The 26,892-nt window shown below is 53.7% G+C and overlaps 1 protein-coding gene across 1 annotated transcript; it reads right to left on the reverse strand.

Annotated features, from left to right (window-relative positions):
- Positions 1 to 4,274: 4,274 nt before the first annotated feature.
- On the reverse strand, positions 4,275 to 25,934 carry EMX1 (empty spiracles homeobox 1). Its single transcript, XM_045162197.1, has 3 exons — positions 20,895 to 25,934; positions 14,880 to 15,064; positions 4,275 to 4,830 (listed from the first exon to the last, which is right to left on the reverse strand). Exons 1-3 carry the CDS (start codon positions 21,406 to 21,408, stop codon positions 4,663 to 4,665), a joined length of 867 nt encoding a protein of 288 aa, XP_045018132.1. The 5' UTR covers positions 21,409 to 25,934; the 3' UTR covers positions 4,275 to 4,662.
- Between the last annotated feature and the right edge of the window lie 958 nt (positions 25,935 to 26,892).

Consider the following 26,892-nt stretch of genomic DNA (forward strand, 5'->3'; position numbering starts at 1 on the left):
GGGGTTAAGCGAGGGCTCTAGGAGGGAGACTCTTGGGCAGGTCTGCACCTCTTGGGCAGGTCAGACCCCACCCCAGAAGTGGGGTCCCCAGGGTGGCAGGGAGTGGTAACAAGAGGCAAGAGGAGAGAACAGGTTGGATGCAGGAGGTGTGGGTCTGAGGGCGGGAAGCTGGTGGGGCATTGAGGCTAGCTTCCCTGGCCCCTCCAGATCCACTCTGCAACCGTCTCCCCCCACAGTCCGTCCCAGGAGGCTGACTCATATGGACTTGCTCTCTGGCTCCCGCCGTTGGGAGTCACCGGAAGGAGACTGGAGGATCAGAGGAGAGTGAGACTGGAGCTCTCCCCTCCGAACCCCCCTGCAGTCTGTGGGCTTCATGCTCCTAAAGTCTGTAGCTCCTGTTTGGGGCCCCCTCCATCCAACTGTCCTCTTAGGCCCTGGCACTTGCTCCTGCGCTTGCTTGGCCTCTTCAGGCCTGAAGGCCACATGGGTTCCCAACTGTTGCTAGTCCTGGGGTCCTGCAACATCTCTTGTTGGTTTCCCAAAAGGTGTTGATTCTCCTTTATTTAACTCTCTTCAAAGTGCTCAGTTTGAAGAGACCCTCTCTTTCTACTGGGCCCCTGGCTGATATGAAGGTGCTCCCTTCTACCGCTTCTAGATGGAAGTAAGTTCCTCTGCTGAGGGTAAGGGAGGAAAGGGGTTTGGGGGAGAACCCTGGGGAGAGGTTTGAGACACCCCATGGAGAACAGGAATGGACCTATAAATGGGGTGAAATCTCAGCAGAGGGGCACCATGTAGCTCGCTGGTCTGATGGTCTCATGGACTCAGCTGCCAGGGCAGGTGGGAAAACGGGTTCAAGCAAGTGTGTGGTTTCTCCAGGTGCAACTAAGGAATGGCAGGACCAGGGGATGTCAGAGGATGGAGGGGCCCATGAGGTGAGAGCACAGATGGAGAGGAAAATCACATGAGTGACAGGAAAGAGCATGTGGTCTGAGAGGAACGGACATCTGAACGTGGGATCAGAAAGCAGGTGGGATTCTGGGCTCTGATTTGCCCAAAGAGTGGGTGGTGGTGAGGGACAAAGCGGGTGAGAGGTTGGGGTGCTGGATGGGTGTAGACCCTCAGGTTTTGAGAGGAGCTTCAGGACATCTGGGAGGACCGGGAGCCAGGAGCCACAGTCTTTGACAAATGAGGGGGCTGACTGGGACCCACAGCCACACACCCACACACACCCCCATGGTCACAGTCACATGCAGCACGCCCACAGCCCCACCAGACACTCCCAGACACCCTCACACGCACTCACCCTCACACGCGCCCCAGACAGCAGATGGGGCGCTCGGGTAATTGGTTAAACCTGTTCCGATGTCTGGCTCCGTACTGGCAGCGCCTGTCTGACAGGAAAGCTGGCTGGGCCCTGCACGGCTCAGCCTGCTGGCCTTCCTCCCCTCCCCCGGGGGCTGCCCTGAACAGCGCCCCCAGAGAAGCCTGTGGGCCCCGGCCCGGCTCCCTCCCAGGCAGAAGAACCCAGTTTGTGAGTGAGGGTTCCACGAAGCCCCACAGGAAGAGATCCCAGCACCTGTAGGGAGGAGCCCAACCATGGCTGCAGAGACCGAGGGACCAGGCCTGGAAAGTCCCATGGACAAGGGGACGTGCCAAGATCATGCCCTGGGCGGGAGGCACGCCGCACAGGCCACTAGGCCTGAGGACAGCTCCCTGTGTCCCTCCACCTCAGCCATGTGCCCCTGGGCTTCTCAAGGTGCTGTCAGTAGCTCAGCCTGAGGAACTCCGTGGGCCCCGGGAGGCCAGCCTGACCGAGGGCTGCGACTGAGTCGACTTGCCCAGGGAAGGCCTGCTGAGCGGTCCTGTCTGGCCGGCGGGGCTCGACCTGGTCCTCACCTCCACAGGGCCCTGATCTCCAGCGAGAGGCGTGGTTGGGGGAGGGAAGGGAGCATCATTCCTCGCTGCTTCTCCCCTTCCCGCTGCATCTGTGTCTCTTCGAGAGAGACTTTGGTTTGTTCCCTGGAGAGGGCCCAAAAACTCCCAAATTAGCAAACCTGGCAAGCCCACAGCTCAGAAAATAGTTCATCCTGATTCCATGTTTTTCAGGCTCACAGAAGCCTTTATTAATGAAGTCACAACACCAATATTTACCGTCTGTGGGGAGAGGCACAACATGGGGCATGGATGGGAGTGCCGCGGGGACTCCCGCCCCGCCCCCTGCAGGCCTGGCCCGGGAAGATGGGCAGGCTTCCTTGAGTCCTTTCCAACCCTTTATGGGGATGACAGGGGTGCTCTGCTGTGATCGTCCTGCATCCCCTCCCCCACCAAGTGAGAGAGGAAGAGTTTCCCCATTCCTCCACCCCTGGTGGGGCAAAAAAAAAAAAAGCCTTCTCTTCTTACCTTCACCCCTTCAGCGCATACATGCTCCCCAGAGGTTATCCTGCCTGTCTGGGAGCGAGAGTTCACTGTGAGATTCAACTTGGACTTACCCAGGTTAGGACTTTCAGGCTGTGAGGGAAGCATTTTCCTGGTTGATGTTTGGGAGGGAGGCATTGGGATGGAACACGGCCCTTAGGTTTCTGGCATTGACTGGACCCCCAAGACACTGACAGGCCCCAGCAATAGGACCTTCTGTGCTTAGATCGCTTCGTGTGCCTCAAGCAACAAAGCTTGGCCTTTGACATCTTTTCAACGATTTCAACATTGGTCAACCCCCCAGGACATTCAAGGTACCAAGAATAGGCTAAGGAAAGGCACAGCACAGGCAAAACCCCTCGCTCACTGGGCGACAGGGATGACGTGGGTGAGACGGAAGCAGAGGAAACCAGGAGTGAAGGAGGAGAGGCCAAGGGCAGGAAAGAAGGGAGCAGAGTGGGGGCTGAGCTCGGGGGCGGTGTGCTCCTATTTGGGCTTGGGGAAGAGAGCCCTAGGCACAGCACAGCTCCTTTGAAGTGGGCCTCATCCCTGACATCCACACAAACCTCATTATGCCCTCCTCTCCTCCCCTCCCAACTCAAACCCCTGGGATCCATTTACATTGCTTCCCAAGGTAGAAGAAACCTTGGTTGTTGGCAAAGGTGGGCAGTCCTAGAGAACAGGTAGGGCAATGAGTCAGCTGGGCATGAGGTGCTGGGGGGCATGGGGTGCCGCAGGCAGCCTGCGCGTGGGTCTGCAGCTCAGCAGAGGTCAGCTGGTGGCATTGACCAGGAACCAAAGAGAAGTCCTGGAGGTGGGTGCGAAGGCCCAGGCAGAGGGCACAGCAAGGGAGGTGGTTGGGGCACAGACTGACCCTGGGGTAGACAGAGGGGACAGGACAGGGATAAGGGTGGGGAGGACTCAGAAAGGCAGGAACAGCCATCAGAGGCACTGGGATGAAGGTAGGGAGGGGTGGGGGCGCCTAGGAGGGAATGGCCTAAGATGGAGAGCAGTGAAGCCAGATGGGGGGCATTGAGTTGGGCCAGGGGTGGCAGTAACCATGGGTGGTGACAGTCTTCAATTCCCGCCCAGTGGGGAGGCAGAGGTGGGGAGCAGGGGTGTGGATCACGTGCGAGATGGAGCAGTAGAGGCAGGTCTGGCCATGGTAAGGGCCAGAGGCATGGGATACAGGTTACGAACAGAGGTTTTCTTAGGATGAAGGAAACCTTGCTGCATGACAAGCAGGAAAGACAAGTAAACAAATTGGAGGCAGATGAACTAGAGATCGGTGGGCCCTGCCTCAAGCTCTTGCCCAGGCTGGAAGGCCCTAAGGTCCCAGGAACCAGTTGCAAGCTCAGCCTGAAGCCCTGTCTCTGAAGATTTCATCCACCGAGGGGGGCTTTGCAGGGGCAGGAGAGCATCCTGGTGGGGCAGGACTTGGGGCAGAGGTGGTCACCTCTGGGAAGGATGCCCCCTCTACCCAGCCGCATTTTTCCCTTGACTGGAGAAGTCACCAGAGCTCCATGCATGGAGAAGTATGGATGCTGTCTCCTCCATGAACCACCTGGGCCTGATTCCCACCATTCATTAAGTTTGGGAAGACTTGAGCATAGCCTCCCTCAGAATACAGAGTGGTCCTTCCCTATGTCTAGCCTCAGTTTCTCTTGCTGTGGAGTTGGAGCTAGAAACCAGGGTCAAGCACCATCAAAAGAGAAAAGTCAGTGGATTGAGTCTCCAAGGCCCCGTCCAGATTCCCAGGCCCTGAATAAGCTTGCTCAGCCAGTTCCCCCTGTGGCTCTCAGAGCCAGAACCCACCACCCCAGGCTCACAGGCTCTGGGGTTGGAGCTGGATGCCCATGTCATTAAGAGAGAGACTTTTATTGTTCCCATAGGGAAGGGAGACACAAGGGGATCACTAAGAACTACAGCGGGTGCCTGCAAAATAAATTAAAACAGAAATGCGTCAAAACGAAAAGGAGATAAGAGAAATGGAGAGTGGCTGGGAGGCTGCACTGCCCAGGCGGGCAGGCTCTCCAAGGAGAAGGTCGAGCAGTCCTGGGCCTCAGCCAGCCCATGTCTAGTCCCTCTGTCGGTGGTGGCCCCAGGCTCCGAGCCCTCCGGGGCCGTGACCTGAGGCCTCCACGCAGCCCGGCCGAGGAGTGGCCAGAGTCCTGCTGGGCCCACCGGTGGGGGGGCCTGGCCAGCAGCGCGTGGCACTCTGCCCTGGTGGGGTTGCGGCTGCCCACCCTAGTCATTGGAGGTGACGTCGATGTCCTCCCCGTTGGCCTGCTTCGTGGCAATGCGCCACCGGTTGATATGGTGGGAACCCTTCTTCTTCTGCTCCGACTCGGGCCCTTCCTCCTCCAGCTTCTGCCGCTTGTACTTTGTCCTCCGGTTCTGGAACCACACCTTCACCTGGGCCAGGGAGGGAGGGGCACAGGTGAGAAACACCCAGGAAGCCCCCAGCAGCCACTCAGCCTTCAGGCTGGGCTGGGAGCCGGATGGGGAAACCAAGACCAGGGTCGTCTCCGCTGGCCGGTGCCACCTGATGGGTCTGGAGGTCTTCCCTTCCAGATGCAAATGAGGGGCACAGTGGGCCTGAGAGGGGCTGTTTTGCTGTCCGCTCAACAGAGGGGCAGAAAAGGCAATGGCACCTGACTCCAGTACTCTTGCCTGGAAAAATCCCATGGACGGAGAAGCCTGGTAGGCTACAGTCCATGGGGTCACTAAGAGTCAGACATGACTGAGCGACTTCACTTTCACTTTTCACTTTCATGCATTGGAGAAGGAAATGGCATCCCACTCCAGTGTTCTTGCCTGGAGAATCCCAGGGACGGGGGAGCCTAGTGGGCTGCTGTCTATGGGGTCGCACAGAGTCAGACACGACTGAAGCGACTTAGAAGCAGCAGCAGCAACAGAGGGGAGGGAGGGGGTCTTGGAGCTGCCGCGCATCATGGTTCCTGCAGCCATCACATGGGTCTGGATGGTTGGGGTGAGCCCCACCCCAAGGTCAACCCTGTACTCAGAGCAGCACGAAGAGGCAGAGCGGACACAGCTACTTAACCCGGAGGCGCTGTCCCTGCCAAGGGCAGTGTCCAAGACAGCGGAGCACTCTGAGGCCCACAGACCGCACTGCTGAGGCGCCAGCCTCTCATACCATCAGGTCAGTCTGTCTCACAAGAGGAGCCTGTCTTAGTAACCTCAGGTAGAATCCTCCATCCCGCCTCAGAGGTGGAGCTGGATGGGTGGGGGGTCCTGGATCCTTGGGTGCCAGCTCCTCAGGGTAGTCTGAAATCCACCAACGGAGGCCTCATCCTCCTTACACATCGGGGTGTCTGCATCTCCACCCAGTGCTCTGGACTTGCTGCCCCCACATCACCAGCCCCTGCAGCCCATCCAGATGTGGGAACAGGTCACACAAGGAATAGCTGGGAGAAATACTAGGGGACAGAAGTGAGCTCCTTCTTAAACACAGAGAGCCTCCCAGCTCATGTCAGGCAGTGAGAGCCCTGACAAGGGGAGGGGTCGGAGCCCAGCAACTCTCCTGTGTGATGTGGAGGCAGGGCGGGCCCATGATGCTAAGCCCATCTCCTCTAAGAAGGCTCCCTAGACTCGGTCCCATCTCTCATCATCCATCCCTTCTCCCGCCTCCTCCAGCATTTGCTCAGTGCCCAGCCCACAACAGCCCTTAACATCCTCTCCTGAATGATCTGGGAGGATCGTCCTGGTCCTTCACTAGCTTTATAGTTTTAGTTCTTGAGGACTGTGGAGAAAACCTCACTTTGTCAAATCCTCCTGACTACACAGTCCTTTTCTTGGCCTTGCAGCACCAGGCCAGACCAGATCACCCTCAGAGTTGGTGAGAGGGGTTGAGTGCTGATCATCTGCTGTGTTCCCTCCCCTCTCTGGACTTAAGTCCCTCATGCATAAGAGAGATGCTTTCTGGGGCCCTTTACAGCTTTAGGGCACCTTCTGGGCTTTCGTTCCACAGGATACCTGGGGAAGGTGGTGCCAAGGGGGCAGGGTTATGAGGCATGGAGGGTTTCCTGAAATAATAGCACATTTAAAAAGCAAGTAGATGGGCTTCCCAGGTGGTGCAAGTGGTAAAGAATCCGCCTGCCAACGCAGGAGACATAAGAGACGTGGGTTCGATCCCTGGTTGGGAAAATCCCCTGGAGAAGGGCATGGCAACCCACTCCAGTATTCTTGCCGGGAGAATCCCATGGACAGAGGATCCTGGAGCACTACAGTTCATGGGGTCACACAGAGTCGGATACGACTGAAGCAACTAAGACAGACGCAGACAATTGCAGTTGGAGTGACCCGTGGCGCCCATACAGGCGGTGAGCGGTATGTCATGTGTGTGGGACAACCGTGAGCACCTCGCTGCAGCAACAGCAGTGACGACTAAAGGGAGAACCTGGAATCCTGGGGTGGGGGGAAGCTAGAGGCGATCCTCAGAGACACTACACAGATCTGTCCCTGCTCCCTGAGAATGGGTGAAAAGCACAGGCCTTAGCCACAAAGCCCAGAGCGGCAGCCAAAGCTGGGCTGGCATGCAGGCCCAGGGGGCAGCTTCATGCTCAGGATGCCCCGCCTTCCCATCCTGCAGACACTGCCCCCGTCCCCTCCGTGGAGCCCGCCCCCCCAGGGCTTCCATGGCACCACTGGTCCTGCCTGTCAGTTTCCGAGCACCAGGGTGGGTGTGAGGGCACTCAGTGCTCCGTGCTACACAGAACAGCCACACAGACAGGAAGAGATGACTGGCCTTGGTGGACGGAGTGAGAGGAGGCCTCCTTCCTTCAGTTCCAGGGCTGGATTCAAACCCATTGCCTGCATGTCCCAGCTCAGATAGATGGAGATGGCAGATGCTCCAGGGGCAGGGCTTCTGGATTCCGTGCCCACCTTTCCTCAGGCACAGGGCTGGCTGGGCCCTGGGTGGTTCTCGGCACAACCATTTGGCAGCCAGCCTGGCCCCTGCCCCCCACCCTGGAGCCCACTGTGGCTGTGCCAGCCCGTAGGCGGGTGAGCTTGCCCAGCCTGTGCAAGGCGTGTGTGTGACTCAGGCCTGGATGCAGGGCTGGGGCGGTATTCCTGAGAGCCCCAGGGGCTGGCTGAGGGCTAAGCATGGCCAGCCTGGTGATGTACCATCTGGGGCAGCACCAGGAACACAGGGCCCTTTCTGCACCTTCTCCCTCCCCCATGCATTCCCAAGTCTCCTTCCAGAAAGGAGACTCATCTCTAGTGGGATGGGCCTAGCCTGCTACCCTTGCCCAGCATCACTGGCCCAAAGAGTGAAAGCTTCAGTGGTGGAACTTGGGGCACAGAGTATGTTTTCACACCAGGGACAGCTTCCTGGCCAACCCAAATGAAGGGCAATTCTGAATATTTTCTCCATGAAAACTACTAGGGTCAAGGAGGCAGCTCTCTAGAAACGGGGATGAAAACTCTTCCCAGGCAGCCTGGCTATCTTCCGGAGAACAGCCTTGGGCTGAGTGTCCAGATGCTGTTTACAAAGACTGTCATAGCAAGGGGATGCTCATGACTTAGTAATATCAGTGAAAACGGCAGGATGCACAGTTTGGGCACAGTGTGATCACAACCATGGAAAAACAAAGCCTATGCATGGGGAAAAAAGACTAGAAGGAAATATACCCAAAGTATGGGGGACTTGTCTTCTTTCCACACTTCCGACTTTTCTTTAATGCTTACTTATAACAATTAATAGTAATTTTTTATTTGGCCAAAGAAAAGGAACTGGGCCCAAGTGTGGGAAGAGTTAAGAATGACACCCCATGAACTTTCCAGTCCAGCCAGGCAAATCTGGGGTCATCCCAGAACTCCTTCCCTAGAGGACAGAAGACCTAGAAAGGAGCCAGGTCACATAACGTGGCTACCAGCTCAGTGGCAGAGGCCTTGGGAGGCTGCCTGCCCCCAACACTGGCATGCTACTCACCTTTCTTTAAGCCCAAGGCACACTTGGCTTTCTGACCGGGGAAGCCCTCACACACGTCTGAACCCTCTGGGTTTGGAGAGAGGTTCCTTGTGGCCTTCTAAGTCCCTACCACACTCAATGTCTCTCAGTCTTTCTGATAAGCAAGATCCTTCCAAGAGTCTCCACTTTTGTCCAAATTACACCACTGGGATCACTCTTACTTAGCCTTTGAAACTCTGTTCCCTTGTCCCCGGATGTGGCCCGCTGCCTGTCTGTACTTCCTTAGTGCGTTTCTCTGTCTCAGCGACAGTGACTCCAGCAACGTGTTAATTTATTTGCTCAAACCTCTGTCTCCTCATCAGACAGTATGGGAACCTGGAGAACAAAAGTGATGTGTTAGCTGGCTTTGGAGGCCCAGTGGGCATGTTCCAGGTATACTCAGCTGGCAGGGCAGAGGTGAAGTGACTGAGCCCTATGCTCTAGGAAAGAGGCACTTGTGCCAACCTGGAAAACAGGGGAAAATCAATGGTAGAGGGATTGGACTCTTAACTGGAAAAGGGGTTTGGAAATTGCTGACTGCTAGAGAGATGGGATCCTTTCTTGGCTTACTTCAGTGGCCACTTCTTTAAGAGGGTCAATTCCTAATTCTTTCAGCTGTGGACTGGATTAACCACTTCTAGGGGGAAGGTGGAGAGGAAGATCCATTGTTGAGGGGACAAGGGTCAGCTTGAATTAGGCTGACTGAGTGAAACCTAAATTCAGGTATGGATGAATGAATGAATTAATGAATGAATGAAGGTACCAAAGCATTAGTGGACTGATCACTGTATACACTGATGAATGAAGATGTGCGTGAGTGAATGGACAGATGAACTTACAAACAAGCAAACTATAGCTCCAGCCAATGTTTCAGACTACCTTTGAATGAACCAGGTCTGGATCCCTTCTTTTCCTCCACTCCCCAGTCTTAGCCCGTCCTATCTGGGCCCCTGCACACTTTCAGGTGAATACCTGTCCTCTCCTCAAAGAGTTCAAAATCCTCTATCAGGGGCATTTGAGTCTTGTAACTCTGATACAAGAGGTTTCTCCTTATGTCCTACTGTTATCGCCTCTGTTTTAATTTAAGCCCGTGTCCTTCTATTCTGTCTCCCTCAGACACAGAGACACACCACTCTTTCTGGTCTGTCATCCCCAGACTAGACAGATGCTGGGAGGCATTAATCAAGCCACTCCTCAGCGCGCCTCCCTGCCCTCTCCACTGGGGATCCGCTTCCTAACATTTGACCACGTGAACTGCTCCCACTCTCAAGGTCAAGCCCAATGCCATGCTAAGCTCACCCCTCACTCCCCCAAACTGATGTTGCCTCTGGCTCCTCATCAACCAGAGTCCTAATTCTTCCTAAGCTTTCTGGTTTCCTCCTCTCTCAGTCCACCCTGGATGCCTTCACTCTCAGGGAGACATCACAAGATTTGCCTATCTTCTCAGGACCACAGCCTCAGAGAACCACTCCAGCCTCCCTTATCTCTCCTGTCCTCTCCTGCCTCCCACTGGACTCCTGGACTTTCAGAGGTGCAGAAGTTCTTGGAGAAGAGCCAAGACTTAGGGAAGGGATGAATCCATCTCAGAACACACGGTGAGCCAGTAACCTTTCCTAAAAATTCAAGTTCCTTGGATATCTCCCTTTTATCCTTCCCCCAAAGGGAGATATTCCAGGTGGGAAGTCTCTTTACCATGCCCTTCTGGGGAAAACCCACAGGCAGGTGACCACAAACTTCTGCCTCCTAAGATCGCCCCCACCCACGCTCTTGGGCCCTAAGAAGGCAGCCACACTCGATAGCTCCCACACCATCTTAATCCCAAATCCTCCCCCTTTCTTCCCACCAGTCTAGACGGCCCTCCTGTCTCCATGGCTGTGGTCTTCCAGGAGCCTTCCACCCATGTAATCTCCCCTGACCTCCTCAGTCCACAGCTGTGGCTTCAGTAGGACTCTAGTCACTCACCCCTTGCATGCCCTACCACTGTCTGAGGAATCTCCAAGGCCAAGAGACCACATTTCTGCATCCCTTTCCCTCACAATTCAGCTAAACTCAGCCAGGTAGGTCAAGAAACACCTCCTGAACTGTCTGGAGTTGGAGGAGCAGCTAGAAATACTGACAAATCCATCAGCTGGAGCAACCAAATGCTTTCTCTCCCTCCCCCTAAAACTAATGTGCCCCTCCGCCCATGCACAGAAGCACACAGAGGCGCTCCATGCCATGTGTACCTATGACAGTACCTGACCTTTGGGCGCTGATCACACTCAGCCCACATGTCCTCCACATTACGGGCACACATATGTTCGTGCATGTGTGCTAAGCTGCTTCAGTCGTGTCCAACTCTTTGCAACCCTATGGACTGTGGCGCTCCAGGCTCCTCTGTCCATGGAATTCTCTAGGGAAGAATACTGGACTGGGGAAATGGACTAGGCAGAGCTCCCCAAGCAGGCAAATGGGATTTTAGTATTTGTCTCCCTGCTAACTGACTGTGTGACCTTGGGCCAGTTACTTCATGCCATGCCCTCCTCTAGGGGATCTTCTCAACTCAGGGATCAAACCCATGTTTCCTGCATTGAAGGTGGATTCTTTACTGCTGAACCACCAGAGAAGCCTCACACATATGTTACATATGCTCATTACACACACACACACACAAGTTCACTCAAACTCGAGGGTCTGATCTAATCCAGGCCTGAGTCTGCCCCACCGGCCACCAGGATTGAATCTTAGATGGCCTTCACCCTGGTCAGACTGCTGGGCTACGCTACAGCAGAGAGGAGCAAAGGGCTAGAAGGAAGAACTAGCCCTTGCCCAGGGCCCCTCCTTCCTCCTCCTGGATTAACTCACACCATTAATTCCACTCTCAACCAATTTAAAGCCCTATCCCAACTAAAAAGCTCCGGTTGCCTACCCACAGCATCCCATGCTAGAGCTTTGGGCATACAGATACCCCTGAACTCTGAACCCATACACCGATCTGCTTAACCCTCCCTGAAGTTTTATCCATGAATTGGTCAATAAAACTCTATCACCTATGACTGATCAACAATCAGCTATGAAAGTGCAAGGGAATCACAGAAGCAGAGGGACAGAAAGGGAGCAGTGATGCCAAAGAGTAAGGGGAATGACTGATAAAATTAGCATATGGATAAGTATACAAGTCAAGAGAAAACTGCCCACTCATTCAGTACATGTTTATGGAACATCTACTCCTCGCTGGTCACTGAACTGGGCCCTGGGGCACAGCAAGAAAAAGGAAGGCTTGCTCTCTGTCTCCCAGAGCTGAGATGCTCAGGCCTATTGTTCATTAGGATCACCCAGAGAGCTACTTTATAAACTTCCCTGGGTCACACCCTGGAACTCCTAAGAGAACCTCCTGAGCAGGCTCTAGGAATCCGTATTTTAAGATTTCTTTGAGAGATGAATGCAACCAGTGTATATATAGTCTGACAGTTGGCATGGCAGGTTATTAAACAATAGCAAAATCCTACATATATTGTGATATGCAGGAGATATGCTGTGAGTCCTGAGAATCTGGAGGACAGATTATACAGAAATACAGAGAAATAGAATATAGATAAGCCAGATGCTCAGGGCTAGAAAGAACCCTGGAGTTCATTTTATTCAACCTTACAGATCAGGAACTGAGGCCCAGAAAAAAAGACAAAGCAAGAGTTGATGAGATGATAACCATTATAGACGTATGCATATACTGTCAGCTGCTAAAGATCTATAGAGATGGAAGTTTGACATGGATGGTAGATATATAGAAGGTAAAATAGAGTAGATGATAAAGAGATAATCAACAGTTGGGTAAATAGGAATTGTTGTTCAGAGGAAAGATAGAATTAATAATAAATAGGAAATATAAATTAACCAGCTTTGTGGAGGTAATTTAATGAGAGTAGACAGAAGTATATGGCTAGATATAAAATAGCTATCTGTGAGGGACAGAACAGAGAGCTCTGAGAGACAAATATAGATATTGACAGTAGAAATAGATGGCAGGGGGCTGATGGGAATGACTGAAGCTTGACAAATAGCTGATAGCTAGATTTGACAGGTAAGCTTGCCTGGCAAATACAGCGAGATGGATAGATAATTAGTTAATTATATAGCCTAGGTCCAAATAATAGTTACAAAAGGGACAGAAAGCAGCTCTGCTGATGAAAGAGACTGAACTAAGAATCAGTAATTCCAGGTGGAGACCTTATTATAACAATAACTTGACATATTACTTTCAACAAAGGGGAGAGAAGTACTGGGGATGCTAATGAATATTATTTGAGTTCAAGTTAGGTATCTTTGATCCTTAAACCTATTTTCTGAACGATGAAACCAGAACTCAGAGAAGTTGAGTAACTGGCCCAAGGTCACACAGTTAGCAGGGAGGCAAATACTGAAATCCCATTTGCCTGCTTGGGGAGCTCTGCTTAGCTCATTTCTCCATCTTAAAGGCCTCACCTGGAAAGATGGGATTCTACAAGGAGGTTTCTCAGGCTCAAATATCCCACAGTTCTATTATTTTGTTTGTTTCATATGCTTAAACCAGCTCATTTATCGATGCAACAAGATTAGCCATGAGTTTTGATAGTTAACAAAGCTGGATCCATTTTATTTTCTATCTGGTTTTCTTTTAATTTTGTAAAGTTTAAAAATAAAATAAAATTAAAAATAAATATATGTTTAAGCACCTTCTAATAAAAATGAGAGGAAACAAGCATTAGGTTTACTAACTGGCATTGTTAGGCCCAAATATTGACAGGCAGATAAGTTCAGTTGAAAGAAGGTCAATTAAAAATGCTCTCAATTAAAAAAATGGAGGTTTAAAAACAATGACATTATTTCAACAAGTGTTAATCTGTGGGTGGTGGACATAAATGGTTTTGTTTTCTTACACTTCTGCAATTAAATTTAATAACTAATAATTTTAAATGAAGGTAACTATAAATACCATTCTTAAATGACACCTTGTTTGAAACAAAAATTTTAAAACGTTTGCGAAGAGGGAAAAGTGGGTGTTATTTTATTAACTTGTTTTTTAAAAATACCTTGAAAAAAAAAGTTTTTAAAATTTAAGTCCGTTTTTTTGTGAGCTTTGTCTTTGCAGTTAGAACAGACCGGCTAGCAAATCTGAAAAAGCCCGGGTCGTGCCGCAGAGATGGGAGCAATGCATTGATGAAACAGGGCATCAGACAGGTAGGACATGCGTCGTGAGCGGCAAAGAGTGAGGTCGGGGCTGGGGACGAAGTTGGGTTTGGACTCCCACATGAAGCCTTCTATCTAGCCTCGCTACCCAGGAGACCCCAGGCTGCACACACACACCCCAACCCCGCCCCCAGCCCGGCACCATCTCTCTGTCGGGACTCGGGTGGAAGATGGTGGTGTGAGAGGCGAGCAGAAAAAGGAGCGGAAGATGAAATGCCGGCCGCGGGCGAGAGCCGCTGGGCCGCCAGCCGACCTCTCTCTTTGCCAGTATGGAAGCTGTCGGGGACGCGAGGGAGTTAAGGTCTCCCAAAGCCTACCCAGTTACAGAAATTCGCCTCCAGGGCAGCAACCAGCCACCCCAGCGCGCTTGACTCCGGGGGGACCGAGAGCTTTAGCGGTGCTTCCAGACAACATTTATTTATGCCAAAGTCTTTACTTACAATAAGGCCAGATCTGCTTCCCTATACTTCCCTTCTAGTTCTTTAATTCTTTAAAATCAATTACAAAAACACTACGTAGTGATTGTAATTTCATCCAGTTCAAATCCCTTCAATGCCATCGCAGTTTATTCCCTCCCCAACTCAACAGCCCTTCAAGTGATGAAAACAGGCCCTGAATACCAGAATCTACTTTCCCACCCTTTCCAGGTCCCGCCGACGCCCGCACACACACATCGCCGTTTGAGCGTGGTGCCAGTCCGCCTGCACAGAGACCAGGGCCGGCCTCGGACCCCGGGCAAGGGCGCGCACTCCCGGCTAACCTTCTGCTCTTTATAGCCCGGGGACCCGTGGTCTTTCTCCCCACAGCGAGGCCTTCGCCCCCGTCGCCCCTGCATGGCAGCGGAGCCAGTACGGGACAGGCCTGGGCACCGCACACACCTCCGAGCGCCCCCAGAACAGTGGCGGGAGAAGGGCTGCAGTCACCGCAGGGCTGAGACGACACCAGAGGGCCCGGGCGGGCGCGGAGTGACCGCGGCGTGGGTGTTCCGCGCCCGGCCGGCTCCCGAGGGCGCCCGCCGCCTCCTGACAGCTGGCACCTCCCGTGGGCTGTGTGAGCCGGGCCGGAATAAGGTTTGATCCCAGCCTCTGGGTAGGTCCTTAGTACTTAATAAAAGTCCTGTGGCCCCTTAGAGGCTGTACGCAGTCGGAGGGAAGGCAGTCATGGCGGGGGCGCCGCAGGGGTGGCAGGAGGAGCCGGGGCCGGCTGGGGGGCGAGGCCGGCCTCTCCGGCACCCGCCCGGCCCACCTCCACCTGGCCCAAGGGTGCAGCGCGGACCATTCATTACCTGCGTCTCGGAGAGGCTGAGGCTGCCGGCCAGCTGCTTCCGCTCGGCGCCCACCACGTAGTGGTTCTTCTCGAAGGCACGCTCCAATCGCAGCAGCTGCGAGGGCGAGAAGGCCGTGCGGATCCGCTTGGGCTTGCGCGCGAAGGGGCCGTGCAGAAGCAGCCCGTCCTGGGGCACGTCGCTCGCTGTGGCCGCGTCGCCGACGTTAGATACAGACAGAGAGAAGGGCACCGTGAGCTGCGGCCCGTCCGCCCGCGAAGCCGGCCAAGCTCGGCCCTCGCGCCTCGCTCGCACACGCCCGGGAGCGCTCCGTTGCACTCTCCAACCCTTGACACACGCACACCCACGTCTAGGCTTTCCCCTTTGCCGCCCTTTCTTTAAGTCCACTCCTCTCCCCGAAACCTTCTCCTGGCTGAGAGCTATCGGGTCAGGGGACGCCCAGAATCAGCGCTGCGGATCACTGTTGGGCCAAGAGGCAGGCCGGGGTCTGGAGAGGCACCCACACAGGGCCTGAGGAGCCTAAGAGGCCAAGGGAAGCTCTCTTTGTCTGGTATGCCCAGTCGAGTCTCCCTCAAAGTGGACCAGGGGTGGAGACAGGGTTGGGTGTCAGGAAAGTGGCAAGGGGCACAACCTGGCTGTCAGATGTCCCCGTACCAAACGCAGATTCAAGAACTGAGGGTATCTTAGGAACTCTCCCTTCACACCTGCTTAAACCAGCCTTGCAACTAAATGCTCAGGCTACTAGCCCATAGAAAATTCCTGCCAACAAGCGGAGGCTCTGCCTTGCAAGTGGTAAAAATAGGCCAGGGGCCAGGTCAAAATCCAGACAGCATCTAGAGGTCTCCAGTTAGGTTACTTCTTCCCAATAGCCCACCTCTTCCCCCCGCCCCCACCAGGTCATCAGATAAAATCCTCTTCCTGCAGACTTACTGCTCTCTGGTGGAAAAAGACCTTGCTTCATCCCTGAATAATCTTGTGCTGAAGAGACATGTGTATAAATAACTAGATGTCATCTTTCTCCCTAATAGATATAGATATATTGGTTTCTGCATGGGCGTATGTAAATATATGCTCCAGCCTCCCTACTGTCTTTTTCTCCTAGAGTGTAACAGTCCCTTGGCAAATGTTGGCCATCATGGGGACTCAGCTGCTACATGCAGGACGAGGGCTGACATTGGGCTGAATAGGGCTGAGGTAGTAGGGTCAGGAACTACAAAAGCTGGAACAAGCTTCCATCCACAGCCCCAGTCTCAAGGAATCCCCCCACTAGGCCCTCACACAACCTCTGGCTTGGTTGCACATGCCAACAAGACTGGAAACAGGCCCTGACACCATCCATGGATTCCCATGCAGTGACACATACTAGTACCCTAACCCACCAAGAATGCAGAGCACTGCACGAAATGTTTTGACAGTTAGCATTTGAGATTGACTGATCCAATTAATTTCTTCAGAAATGGCCACTGGTTTGACTCAATTTGATTTGTTGTTTTGTTCTTAAGACAATTGTTTGGATAATTCAGTTGAGCTCTCCCATCTCTGGAAATATCTCTGTAAGTGAGGCAAGGGCACATAATTGAGATGCTGTTGCTACAACTCTCCAGGTAACTGTTCATGTCCCTCTGCTGGTGGAAACTGCCTGACCTGATTTTCTCCAAGTCTATGGGCTTTGGACATCTACATAGGAAAACTTGATTGCTGGGGTTTTCTGGGGAACAGCATTGCCTAGGAATGAGTGGCTAATGCCTGGGTGGGTGGGGGGAGACAGAGTCCCCTGAGAGGAAGAAGCTACTAACTTCCAGTTGCCTTATCCATTCCAAGTGACTGGATCTATGCTGCTACAAAAGTGAGTGGGATCACATCACAGGAAGATGGAGGGGTGGGGACACCCTGCCCACTGGGTCCTTCAAGGTGGGGGCAGAGCCTCAGGCCTGATAGAAGGAAAAGTTTAGCTTGTGGTGATGGAGGGGACAGATGATTAGGGGAGGTGGTCTGGCAGAGAGGGGTAGGAGGGAGAGAAAGGAGGAGAAGGATCCAGGTGCGGAAAAGGATTACAGCCTCAAGTGGGAGCCAGTGTGATGAGGCCAGAGAAAGGTGGGAGAGGTGGGTGGGAAGCAAACACTCCTTGTTGATGTTAAAATAAATTGCTTCAAAAAACAATAGCATTCCGAGCTCAAGTCAAATACCAACAGTGGTTTTCTCTGGACAAATGAGCTGGAGAGGGAGAGAAAGCCTAGCACACCCCTGTGATCACAGGCTTTGGCCTCAGCAACTTGACGGGGCCCAGGCTGGTCAGAAATGATGTGGCAATGTGGAGACACCCTCGATTTGTGAGTGAATGGGATACAGAAGTGTGAAGGGTAGTGTGGGGCTGAGAAAACAGGACTGCAGCCTGCCTCAGTGTGTGATTTGATGGGTGTTTTATAATTCCGTGCTGTGTGTTGGTCACTTGTGCGGTAGAGTTCTCTGTGTTTGTCTTTATAAACCCAAAGTGGAGGATGGAAACAACAAGCTTCTCTGTCCTGACATACACAGGACCATTTGGCTCAAGTCTGGCTATTTTAGGGGAAAGATAGACTGCTTGCGGTCTTCTTCAGCTGGGGAGAGAATAGCCATTGTAAATTCATTGTAATCCCCGAAGGGGCAGATAGCATGTGTCCTGTAATCTGTGTGTGCATGTGCAGAAACACAGAAGTCCTGACCCAACCAAGAAGAAGCAGAGACCAGGAAAAACTACTCAAGAGGCTGATTACTGATGAAAGCTATGATTTCAAAAGAAGCAAGGGCTTTTTCCTGTAAGGAAGAGTATGTTTAGTACAAAATTAACCATCCTGAGAAATTGATTAATAGTTTCATGTTTCTATAAGAACCAGGGTGGTGCCTATGAGCCTGTGCCACTCTCACTCTGATCTATGGAGAGGGGACCTCAACCGTCCCTACCATGGCTTCAGTTTGCCTTAACTGGACCACAAGGGCAGAACACGCTCTCGGACTGGGGTTGCAGTGTGGCCTGTTTAGAGACAGTCTGTGAGAGTAGGCTGTCAGTTTCAGGCAAGGACAGGTGGGAAAGTGGAAAGGGGCTGGCTGAGTCTTCCCTGTAGCTAGTAACTGAACCCCCCTCTGCCCCGTTTTCCTCCAGCCTCTCTCTTTAAGGCAATGTCTGGGAACTAGCAATCGACGTTCCCAGGACTGAGGTGGCAGGAACTGGGAACTAGGGATTCGAAGGCCTGGGGCCCAAGCTGCAGTGCCTCCTGGAGATGCTATGGCAAGCTGGGGGCTCTGGGCCGGATGGCGAGGCGGAGAGGCCTGGGGCTACGAGAAGGAGAAGCCCGCCCGGGAACGGAGATAACCTATTCCCCCCTCCTCCTGCCGGAACAAAGGCTCCCTTTGAAGCACCGGCCCATTACCACCACCAGTCCCGAGGGCCTAATCTCCCACGGCCCCCTCCCGACTCAGCTTCCCGGCCTGGAAAGTTCCTGCTGCCCGAGGGAAATAGCATCGATGTGCGGCTAACTCGCTGTCTCCTCCAGCCCCTCCTCTTCAGGCCTCGAAAGCCGCCTTCGGCTTCGGGTTCCCGCCGCCTGGTCCCGACCATTCCGTGCTGACTTTTCTTCTCCCAGCGCCTTGCTCAGCGGAGAAGCCCTACCCTGCGCGCCGGGACCGCACTGTTGGAGAGCGCTGCGCACAGAACGCAGACGTTTTCCTTTTCGTTCGTGTAGGGTTTTGCTTCTTGCATTAAAACGGGGCTGAAATGAGCATCGCAGAGACCCGGTTCTCTAGAAAACGCGGCGCCGGAGGGCCTGAAATGACTCGGCTCACATCCCCGAGGGCCCCCGAAGACGCAAGGACGCTGGGGCCGCAAGGCGTCTGCCCCGACGCTGACCAGCCCTGAAGCCAAAACCTCTCAGAATTAAAAAAGTCATTCCGTGCCCAACGGATTCTCGTGTTCAAAAATGAGACCACATTTGGCTCCATCTCCGCGTCCAGACACAGTTCTTGGGAGAAAAATGCAACCGTTTTTGCAACTAGACAACGTGCCCGCCGGTGCTGAAGGCTCAGGGAGCGGCGGCAATTTCCGAGAGGATTTTGCCGAGGATTTATTCAGCCTCGCCTGACTGGGGATGCTCAGAGCCGGAGCTGGATCTCTTACAAGGCGTTCCCGACCTTTGGTGCCACGGCCCTCGAACCCTAAAAGCCGGTGTCGGCGAGGTCAATGGCGGGAAAGGAAGCGCAGAGGGCATGGGGCGCCCGGTCTAAAGCCGAGGGCGTCGCCGGGGAGGCCATCTCCGAGTGAGCAGAGTCTACAGGGGTCAGGACCGGTTCTGCCCTCTTCTTCGAGCTCCTGTCCCTCCTCTGGCCTGCTAACCTCCGGTCCCTCCGCCGCCCCAGCCCGAGGGTTTACAAACAGCCGCGACTTTCAAATTGGCCTGCAGTCGCCAAGTTTTAGAGACCGGGGACCCAGCCCATGGAGGACCGAGGTGGTTTGCTCAATTTAAAATAATACTTAATTTTATCAGTAAACATTGATTTTAATTGACAGACTTCTTTCCCATAGCGGCTGACACCATAGGCATTTTTTGTTGTTGTTCCGGATGATTTGGGCAAATCTTTGAAATCCCCAGAGCAGACAAGACTTCCCACAAAAATTCTTGCTCAAACAATTACATTACCTTATTTTGTGGGATCTGCTGGGTCAGTATCTATTAGCCAGATGGGACTCAGAAAATTGTCTGACAAATTGGGGTGGGGAAAGCGGCTTTCCATGATACAGTTAAGCATCTATACCCAAAGCTTCAAGAGGTAATTTTCTTCTGTTATCTAGATAATTGTACCAAATACCCAATTTATTTTGACTGTGTAGATCCAGTTTACCACCAGATCAGCCAAAGCTCTAATCATGTCCTTTTCACTTGTTTTGCTAAGAGCCAGTTTACCTAGCTCTGAGTCAGGAAACCTAAGGCTGAGGTCTGGTCTACACTAACAAAACTGAAAACTAAACCAATTACTGCACAAATTAAGACCACTCCAAAAAAAGTGAGGGGGGGGGAGCAAGAAGAAAGAAAAGAAAAGAAAAAACCAATAAATGCAAAGAAGAAAACGAACTCCAACTAATGGAACTCTTTGCTTGGAGCAAGTCAGACCACTGAAACCTGTGTGTGTGTGTGTGTGTGTGTGTGTGAGAGAGAGAGAGAGAGAGAGAGAGAGAGAGAAAGAGAGAGAGAGAGAAAGAGAGAAGTGGGGGATCTTCCTTACCAATCCCATTGCCCAGTGCAGTGCCTACGACCTTAAAAGCCCTCTGCCCCCGCCCCCTGCCTGGGAGGACTTCAGTCGGTACCCTAGCAGCCTGTCGGTTCCCGGAGTCCTCGAGCGTCGCGGGAAGCCGGTTTGCTTTGGCAAACCTTCCCACCCTGGGTCCGAGAGGCACGTGAGACTTGGAGAAGTCGGGCCGAGGTTGCTGAGAAACATCCCCAAACAGAGGAGCACTGAACACTGAACATTAACTCTCCAGTTCTCCCTCCCCTCTGCCCCTTCTTCTCACAGAATCGGGGCAAGCAAGTGGACTTTCCCCTGTCTCCTTGCGCCAGCGAAGGCGGATCCCTGGGAGTTGGTGGTGGAAGTGCGAACGTAGTATGGTCCCAGGTCCACCTGGGTCGGAGGGAGGGCGGCCGACGCTGAGTTTTCTGGGATGGGGCTGGCTCAGCCTGGAGACATTAAGGCAGGCCGCAGGGAGGACCAGGAGAGGCTCCAAGGATGCGCCCGGGCTTGGCGTCCGGACCGGCATCATTCCTGGATAAGCCTGGAGGTCCCAACCTGGTTCTCTGGGAGGGAACCCAACGCGGCAGAAGAGCGAATGGATCTGGCGCGGCTCTTCCCTGCTTAGGAATCGGCCTCTGTGGACCTGCAACCTTTTCTGACACAACTTCTGAATGGCCCCGGACTCCCCCGAGCCTTCCCCGCGCCGCCGCAGCGCGGGCGCAGGCCCGCCGCCGAGGCGGGCACAACGTGGGCACTCACCCTGAAAACGGTGGCCGAAGAAGCGGTTCCGCAGCACCCAGGGATAGAAGTGTAGAGGGTCCCGGTGCTGGGCGCCGAAGAAGGAATGCGGGGGCTGCAGCGGGGAGGCGCCCAGCTGGTGCGCTGGGTGCACGGTCAGCGCGTGGTGGTTCATGGCCTCGGGGAATACGAGCTCGGGACCGCCGTAGAGCGAGCGGCCGGCGCCCGCGGCGGCGGGGAAGCCGCTCACGAAGGCTGCTTCGGCTGCGCTGGGGTGAGGATAATTGAGCGCCGTGGGCCGGAGCGGCTCCTCCGAGGCGGCCGCCGCCAGGGGATGGGAGCCTGCGCCGCCGCCGCCAGTGCCCCCTCCAGTGCCGCCGTCCTTGGCCACCAAAGACTCGATGGTAAAGCCGCGCTTGGCTGTGGGCTGGAACATGGTCGCGGCCGCCAGAGCCGAGCGAGGCACCCGGGCTCTGGGGAGCGCTCCGCGTCCTGGCGCCGCCGCCGTGCGGGGTGTGCACCCAGCCAGGCACATGCACACACACCAGCACCCTTCACCTCCCCCGCCCGCCCGCCCGCGCTCAGCCCCTGCCCACAAGCCAGGCGCGGAGCCGCGAGGGGCGTGCGAGCCAGCGAACGCAGAGTCGGGCCACGGCGCGAGGCTAGGCGCGCCGGCCTCTGCGGCCAAGCGGGCAGCTCCCGGCGCCGGTACCGGCGCGGGCTCCGAACGAAGCTACGAGCTGCTTCTACCGCCTGGGGACTGAGCCCGGCCCCTTCCCTTCCGAGTCCAGCCAGGACCGACCCCCGCCCCCGGTCCTCCCAGCAATGTCCTGCCCGGCCTCGGCCACCGCGCTGCTAGGCGAGAGTTAGCGGGCACCTGCCCCGCGCTCGCCCATTGGCCGCCGCTCACCTGCCCCAAGGTGGGGGGCGGGGCGGGGCGGGGCGAGGGACCGCGGGAAGGGAAAGGAGCCAGCAGTCGGAGGCAAAAACCGGACTGGAGCTTGTGCCGGGCGAGCTAGGCCTCCTCCTGCTCTCCCGTCTTTTCGCATCTCTGCCCTTTAGCTGAGTCTGGCGGCAGCCGCAAGCGTCTCCACCCAGGCGGGAGCCGAAGGAGGTGTGTGAGGGGTCTGGGGCTTGGGAGAATCTCCAGCCCCACTCCCCAGTGTGTAAACCAGTTGAACCCTCTCCAGTTCGTCCCGGGATGTCGTTTCAGTTCTCAGATAACTTGAATTCGAGTGCAATGTGGGTGTTTGGGGTCCAACGAATAGATTTCTCCTGAGAACTTGCTCCCCTGGCCGCTAGGACCCTCGGAATCTCCCATCGTCCGTCTCCTGGGACGCAGTCCGAAGCCGCGGCCTTGTTCCTGAGGTTTCTCGTTTTCTGGGTGGTAAGGGGGACAGCTTCGGAAAGCGGTCGCGCAGTTATTTTCAGAAGAGGCCAGGCCAGGGAGAGCGCTGGAGGAGCTGGCGGAGTGGTCACCCAGACGTCTCAAGCTGCAGTTCTCCGGGCTTGGAAGCAGGACCTTGGCCCAGCTACGGGCATCGCGACCGGCCCGCAGGGCCATCTGCTTTCCTTGTCTTCTCTGATTGTGGAGCTCAGGTGCAGGCAGTCCAGGACAGGCCCGGGCCTTGAAGACACTGTCTTACGTTGGAGGTGGCCGAACAGTCCACAATCAACGCCTAAGACCCTCCAAGAAGACACACAGATCATCCCGGGAACGTAGCGGCCACCTGGCCTCCTCCGACTCTCACCTTCCACTCGCCAACGCGGAGCAGCGGACTACTCTACTCCAGCCAGTTTCCATTTCGTGCACTAATTCGTCGGGGATGAGAGGGCAGTTGGGAAGGAGAACAAATACTCAGCAAACTTTTCCACCGGGGCCTTCCAATATCCAGGCCTAAGAGGACACTAGGCGGTGATGGGGAGGCTGGGACCCGCACCCTGCCAGTGCACTGCGAGAAGCCGACCTGCTTCCTCGCTGCTGCCCGGCTTAGTCAGAGCGGCCTGGCCGCGGCCCGGGTTCGCGGATCCAGGCAGTGCGTCCCGGCGCCCAGAGGCCAGAAGGTCCTCGTGCCGCGAGGCTCTGCAAGGACTCCAGGCCAGGTCTTGAGAGTGGCCTGCTTGAGCGCCCGCAGTCTCGGCCAGGGAGAGCGCTCCGGGCGCCCTTGTTGCCACAAAGCGGGTTAAAGTCTATTTTCCACTCGACTGGTCCGAAAAGCCCCCGCGCGCCGAAGCCGTTCCGGCCCCCATGGGAGAGGTGGGGAGGAGACGGCGAGGGGGTGGGGGGAGACTGCCGCACCCTGCAGCCGGTCGCGTCCAGAGCAGACCCGGGCGGAGCACCTCGGAGGCGCCCCAGAAACACCTGAGGAAGGACTCGTTACTGAATTCGTGGCGAGGGCTTGTGTCTCTTGCTGGCCCCTCCAGATCTTTCTGGCTAACTGTGCTGGTCTCTCCGTTTCTGGCTAAGGCTGTCTGTCTCTTTCTCCCTTTCCTGCCTCTTTACCGCCCTCTCCCCCCACCACCGCTTTCCCTCTGTTTCTTCCCCCTCTCCCTTTGCCTCATCCTCCGTTCCGGGTAAGGAGAAGCTCCCCTGAGTGGGGATAAGGACCTAACCAGGCCATATCGCTGGGGTGGTGAGGGCGCGAAGCTGGGCAAAGACATGGAACCGAGATTTTCGTTCTATGTGGAAGGAGATAACGTGAATTTTGCTGGAGCAAGGTCCCCGCAGGGAGCCAGGTTTAGCTGGATAAGCATCACCCGGGCCTGTTCTCTGAATGTGCCGAGGAGGGACTAAGTGCTTGGGCCTGTGACCGAGAAGACTGGAGCCGGATAGGGCTGAACTCAGCCCCAGGCTTTGTTCCCCTAGCCGGTGGTGAACCTCACCGGTCTAGCTGCAGGCCCCCACCTCCTACCTCACCGCAAGGCCAGACATTGACCCCTGAACTCACTAAATTGGGCAGGTAGAGGAGCTTGGAATCTACTGGGCCATTCTGGACATATCTACACTGGCCACAAGGACTTTCCTCATCTGGCTCTGGGTATACATCTCCCTGTGTAAATCCATAGACTTTTATAGTAACAACTCCTTCCCTTGTTGTCGCGCTTTCCAAATACTTGGACATCAGTTACCTGTCATTAACCCTGTTTACAGATGAAGAAACGGACTACACGGGACCAATGACTGGAGTCTGGTCCTGGTCTGGGTTGAGGTGGGACAGTTCAGTGGGCCTGGCCTGGTTCAGGTTCTGCCCCCATTCTACCCCAGCCCCCGCCACTGCAGCTGGACTCTCACAGGATCAGTGATGGGTTACCCAGTGCCTTGGGTGAAGGGGGTTCTACCTTCAGTTTCCCTCTCCTTAACCTCTCCGGGAGCATTGTGCCTTTCTCTCACTTTCCTTTCCTGTAATTTCATAGTTTCCTTCCTTCCCTTCCCTCCCTCGGCAGATATTTATCTCTTACCTGATTTCCTCTATTTCCATGGCTCTTAGGGCCTCTTTTCCCTTTGTTACCTCCCCTGCAGTAGGTTAAGAGAAGAATTTGTTACCTTCAGGAGGTCTCTAAGTCTCCCTCTGTGTTCTGGATCCAGCATCAATGCGCCCCACAACGCCCCAAGTTTTTCTTTTGCCAGATTCCCTGCTTGGTCCCTGCCAAGCTCCCACAGGTCTCCCATTGCTGACCATGTGCTTGCTTCCTCCCCTTACCAGTGGACAGAAGCCCACCTTACCCCCAACCTGCGGCCCCTCCTCCACCTCTGCTCCCCAGCCCTTCCCCTCCACTTCCCCGTCCTCCCTTTCAGGCTGCTGAGTTCTGCAGGATCCCCCAGGTTGATCATGCCTCCCTCATGCTGGAGCACCTTATAGTCCCACGTATCTGCAGGCTGCTTGCCTTTCACTCTACACCAGCCTTCCCTGGGTTCTCATCTCCCCAAACCCAGCACTTCGCTTTATTCAGAGGAGAAGACCTGAACCATCTGTCCTGGTTCTAGCCCCACATCAACTTTTCTCCCCTCTCCATCTCTGGAATAGACTGGGCTCAAGTCCTGACTCATCCATTTACTAATGGTGAGCCCTGGGGCCAACAATCTTGCCTCAGCTTGCACATCTGTGAAATGGCAAGCCTTTAGTGGGACCTCTGTGGGGATTAAATGAGATAAGTTTGTGATGTCCAGGACCAATGTCTGACTCCAGAGAGTCACTCAGTGAATGTTGCGCTGTCTGCCTTTGCCTATGCAGGAAACCTGGGACTCATCCTCAAATCCTCATTCTTTCCCATCCTCCTTATCCTACCAGTCACCAGGTCTTGAGGTCAAGTACTTCTCAAATCTCTATCTTCTCCCTTTTTGCTTCTTTGCTGGCTGATTTCATTCATCATAACTCAGTTCAACTTCTCCCAGAACCATCCCCTATCCCCCCCACCCACCTCTCACCACGGGTCATAGCATTCTCCTGGAGAGTGGAGCTGTCTGTGGAGACATTGGTCCCAAACATCCCCAGTCATCTCCCTTTGACCTTCCGTCTTCCTCTTTCCTCTTCAGCCTCCTTCATCTTCAAGTCTCCCTGGCCTCGTGTTTCCCTCACCCTGTTAACTTTTCCTCTTCACCACCAGCTAAGTTTTAAATAACTTTTTGTCCCTTTCCGGCTCCCTCATCTCCTTCTTGACTCTGCGAGCCTTTACGACCTGGCTTCCATCCCCATCATATTAGGAATAAGCCTTGTAAAAGCTCCAAAACTTCCATCACGGTGCTATTAGAACAGTAATGTGTGCTTACAGAGACAACAATAAGCACGACAACCTCATCATGTTATCGTCAGATTGAATTAGTTATAATCCCCACCCAATGGGCTTGAAGCAGTACATGTAGTAAGCACTTGATAAATGTTAGCAATTATTTTATAGAGCTGTGTTTTCTAATACGGAAGCCATGTGGCTGTTGCGTGCTTGAAATGTGGATGGCTTCAACTGAGATATTTTGTAAATATAAAATACACACTAGATTTGGAAGGCTGAGTGTTAAAAATGTAAACAATATTAATATTTTCTATGTTGATTACATGTTACAATAATAATATTTGGGATATTTGGGGGTTAAATAAAATATATTATTTTTATCAATTTCTTTTTACTTTTTAAATGTAGCTACTAGAACATTTTAAAGTGCTTATGTGTCTCACATTCCTATTGGACAGAATTGCTGTAGAAGATGCAAGTAATCCAAAAAAGAGAGGAAGAGTAAATGGGTTTGGGGGAAGGGAAAGCAGAGGTCTTGTAATTGTCAAGCCCTCCCATGCCAAAACAGCGTTACGGGATTCTTGCAGTATATCCTTCCAGTTCTTTCTGTCTCTAAGTGTCTCCCTTCAAAAGCAGGGAATCATACTGTACACACTTCTGTAAACTGCTTCTTTGTAACCATCACAAGCATCTTTGTATCCATTAAATATTCTCTATTGTGGGACATTTATGCTGTTTACAAAGTTTCGCTATTTTAAACAAAATTTTGAGCCAGTCTTACTATCAATACATGTACATGGGTATTACTTTTCTATATATTTCTAGAAGTATAATTTCCAGATGTATCTTGATGGTTTGGGGGAAGAAAATGGACAGAATAAACAAGATAAATTTGCTCTCATTTAATAAGTTCTATATGAAGTGCCACGTGCTGTGCTATGTCCATTGTACATTAATTTCCAGATATGCAGTATTTTGATTCTTTTGAGCCACGTTGCTAATTTGGCCCTGAAAATGTTGTACCCATTTATTCTCCCATGAGAGAGTTTAAGGATTTCTCTTCATCCTCTGAAATACTTCACAGGACTCCTTCTTTCCAAACCCAAGTCTTTTTCGTTATAGTTGTCAGTGGGCTCTTCAGCATTTGACTACCTTCAACTTCTAGTCTTTTGGAAATTCTCTCTCCCCTTCATTTTCCTAACAAGTAATTGCCTAGATATGCAGCCTCTGGGAATAGCTCCTTCATGGACTTCCCTTTCTTTTCCTAACAGTGTGTGTCCTTGAGACTTCC

This window comes from Bubalus bubalis, chromosome 12 (genome assembly GCF_019923935.1).
Source record: "Bubalus bubalis isolate 160015118507 breed Murrah chromosome 12, NDDB_SH_1, whole genome shotgun sequence".
Lineage (NCBI taxonomy): Eukaryota > Metazoa > Chordata > Mammalia > Artiodactyla > Bovidae > Bubalus > Bubalus bubalis.

What these genes read in the sequence shown, in the direction of transcription:
- EMX1 (XM_045162197.1), bottom strand. Translation starts at nt 21,408, where the DNA reads ATGTGCCTGGCTGGGTGCACACCCCGCACGGCGGCGGCGCCAGGACGC. An exon ending in CTTCGGCCACCGTTTTCAGG is followed by an intron (nt 15,065 to 20,894) that starts GTGAGTGCCCAC and finishes ACGCGGCCACAG; the next exon opens with CGAGCGACGTGCCCCAGGAC. An exon ending in TCAGCCTCTCCGAGACGCAG is followed by an intron (nt 4,831 to 14,879) that starts GTAATGAATGGT and finishes TCCCTGGCCCAG; the next exon opens with GTGAAGGTGTGGTTCCAGAA.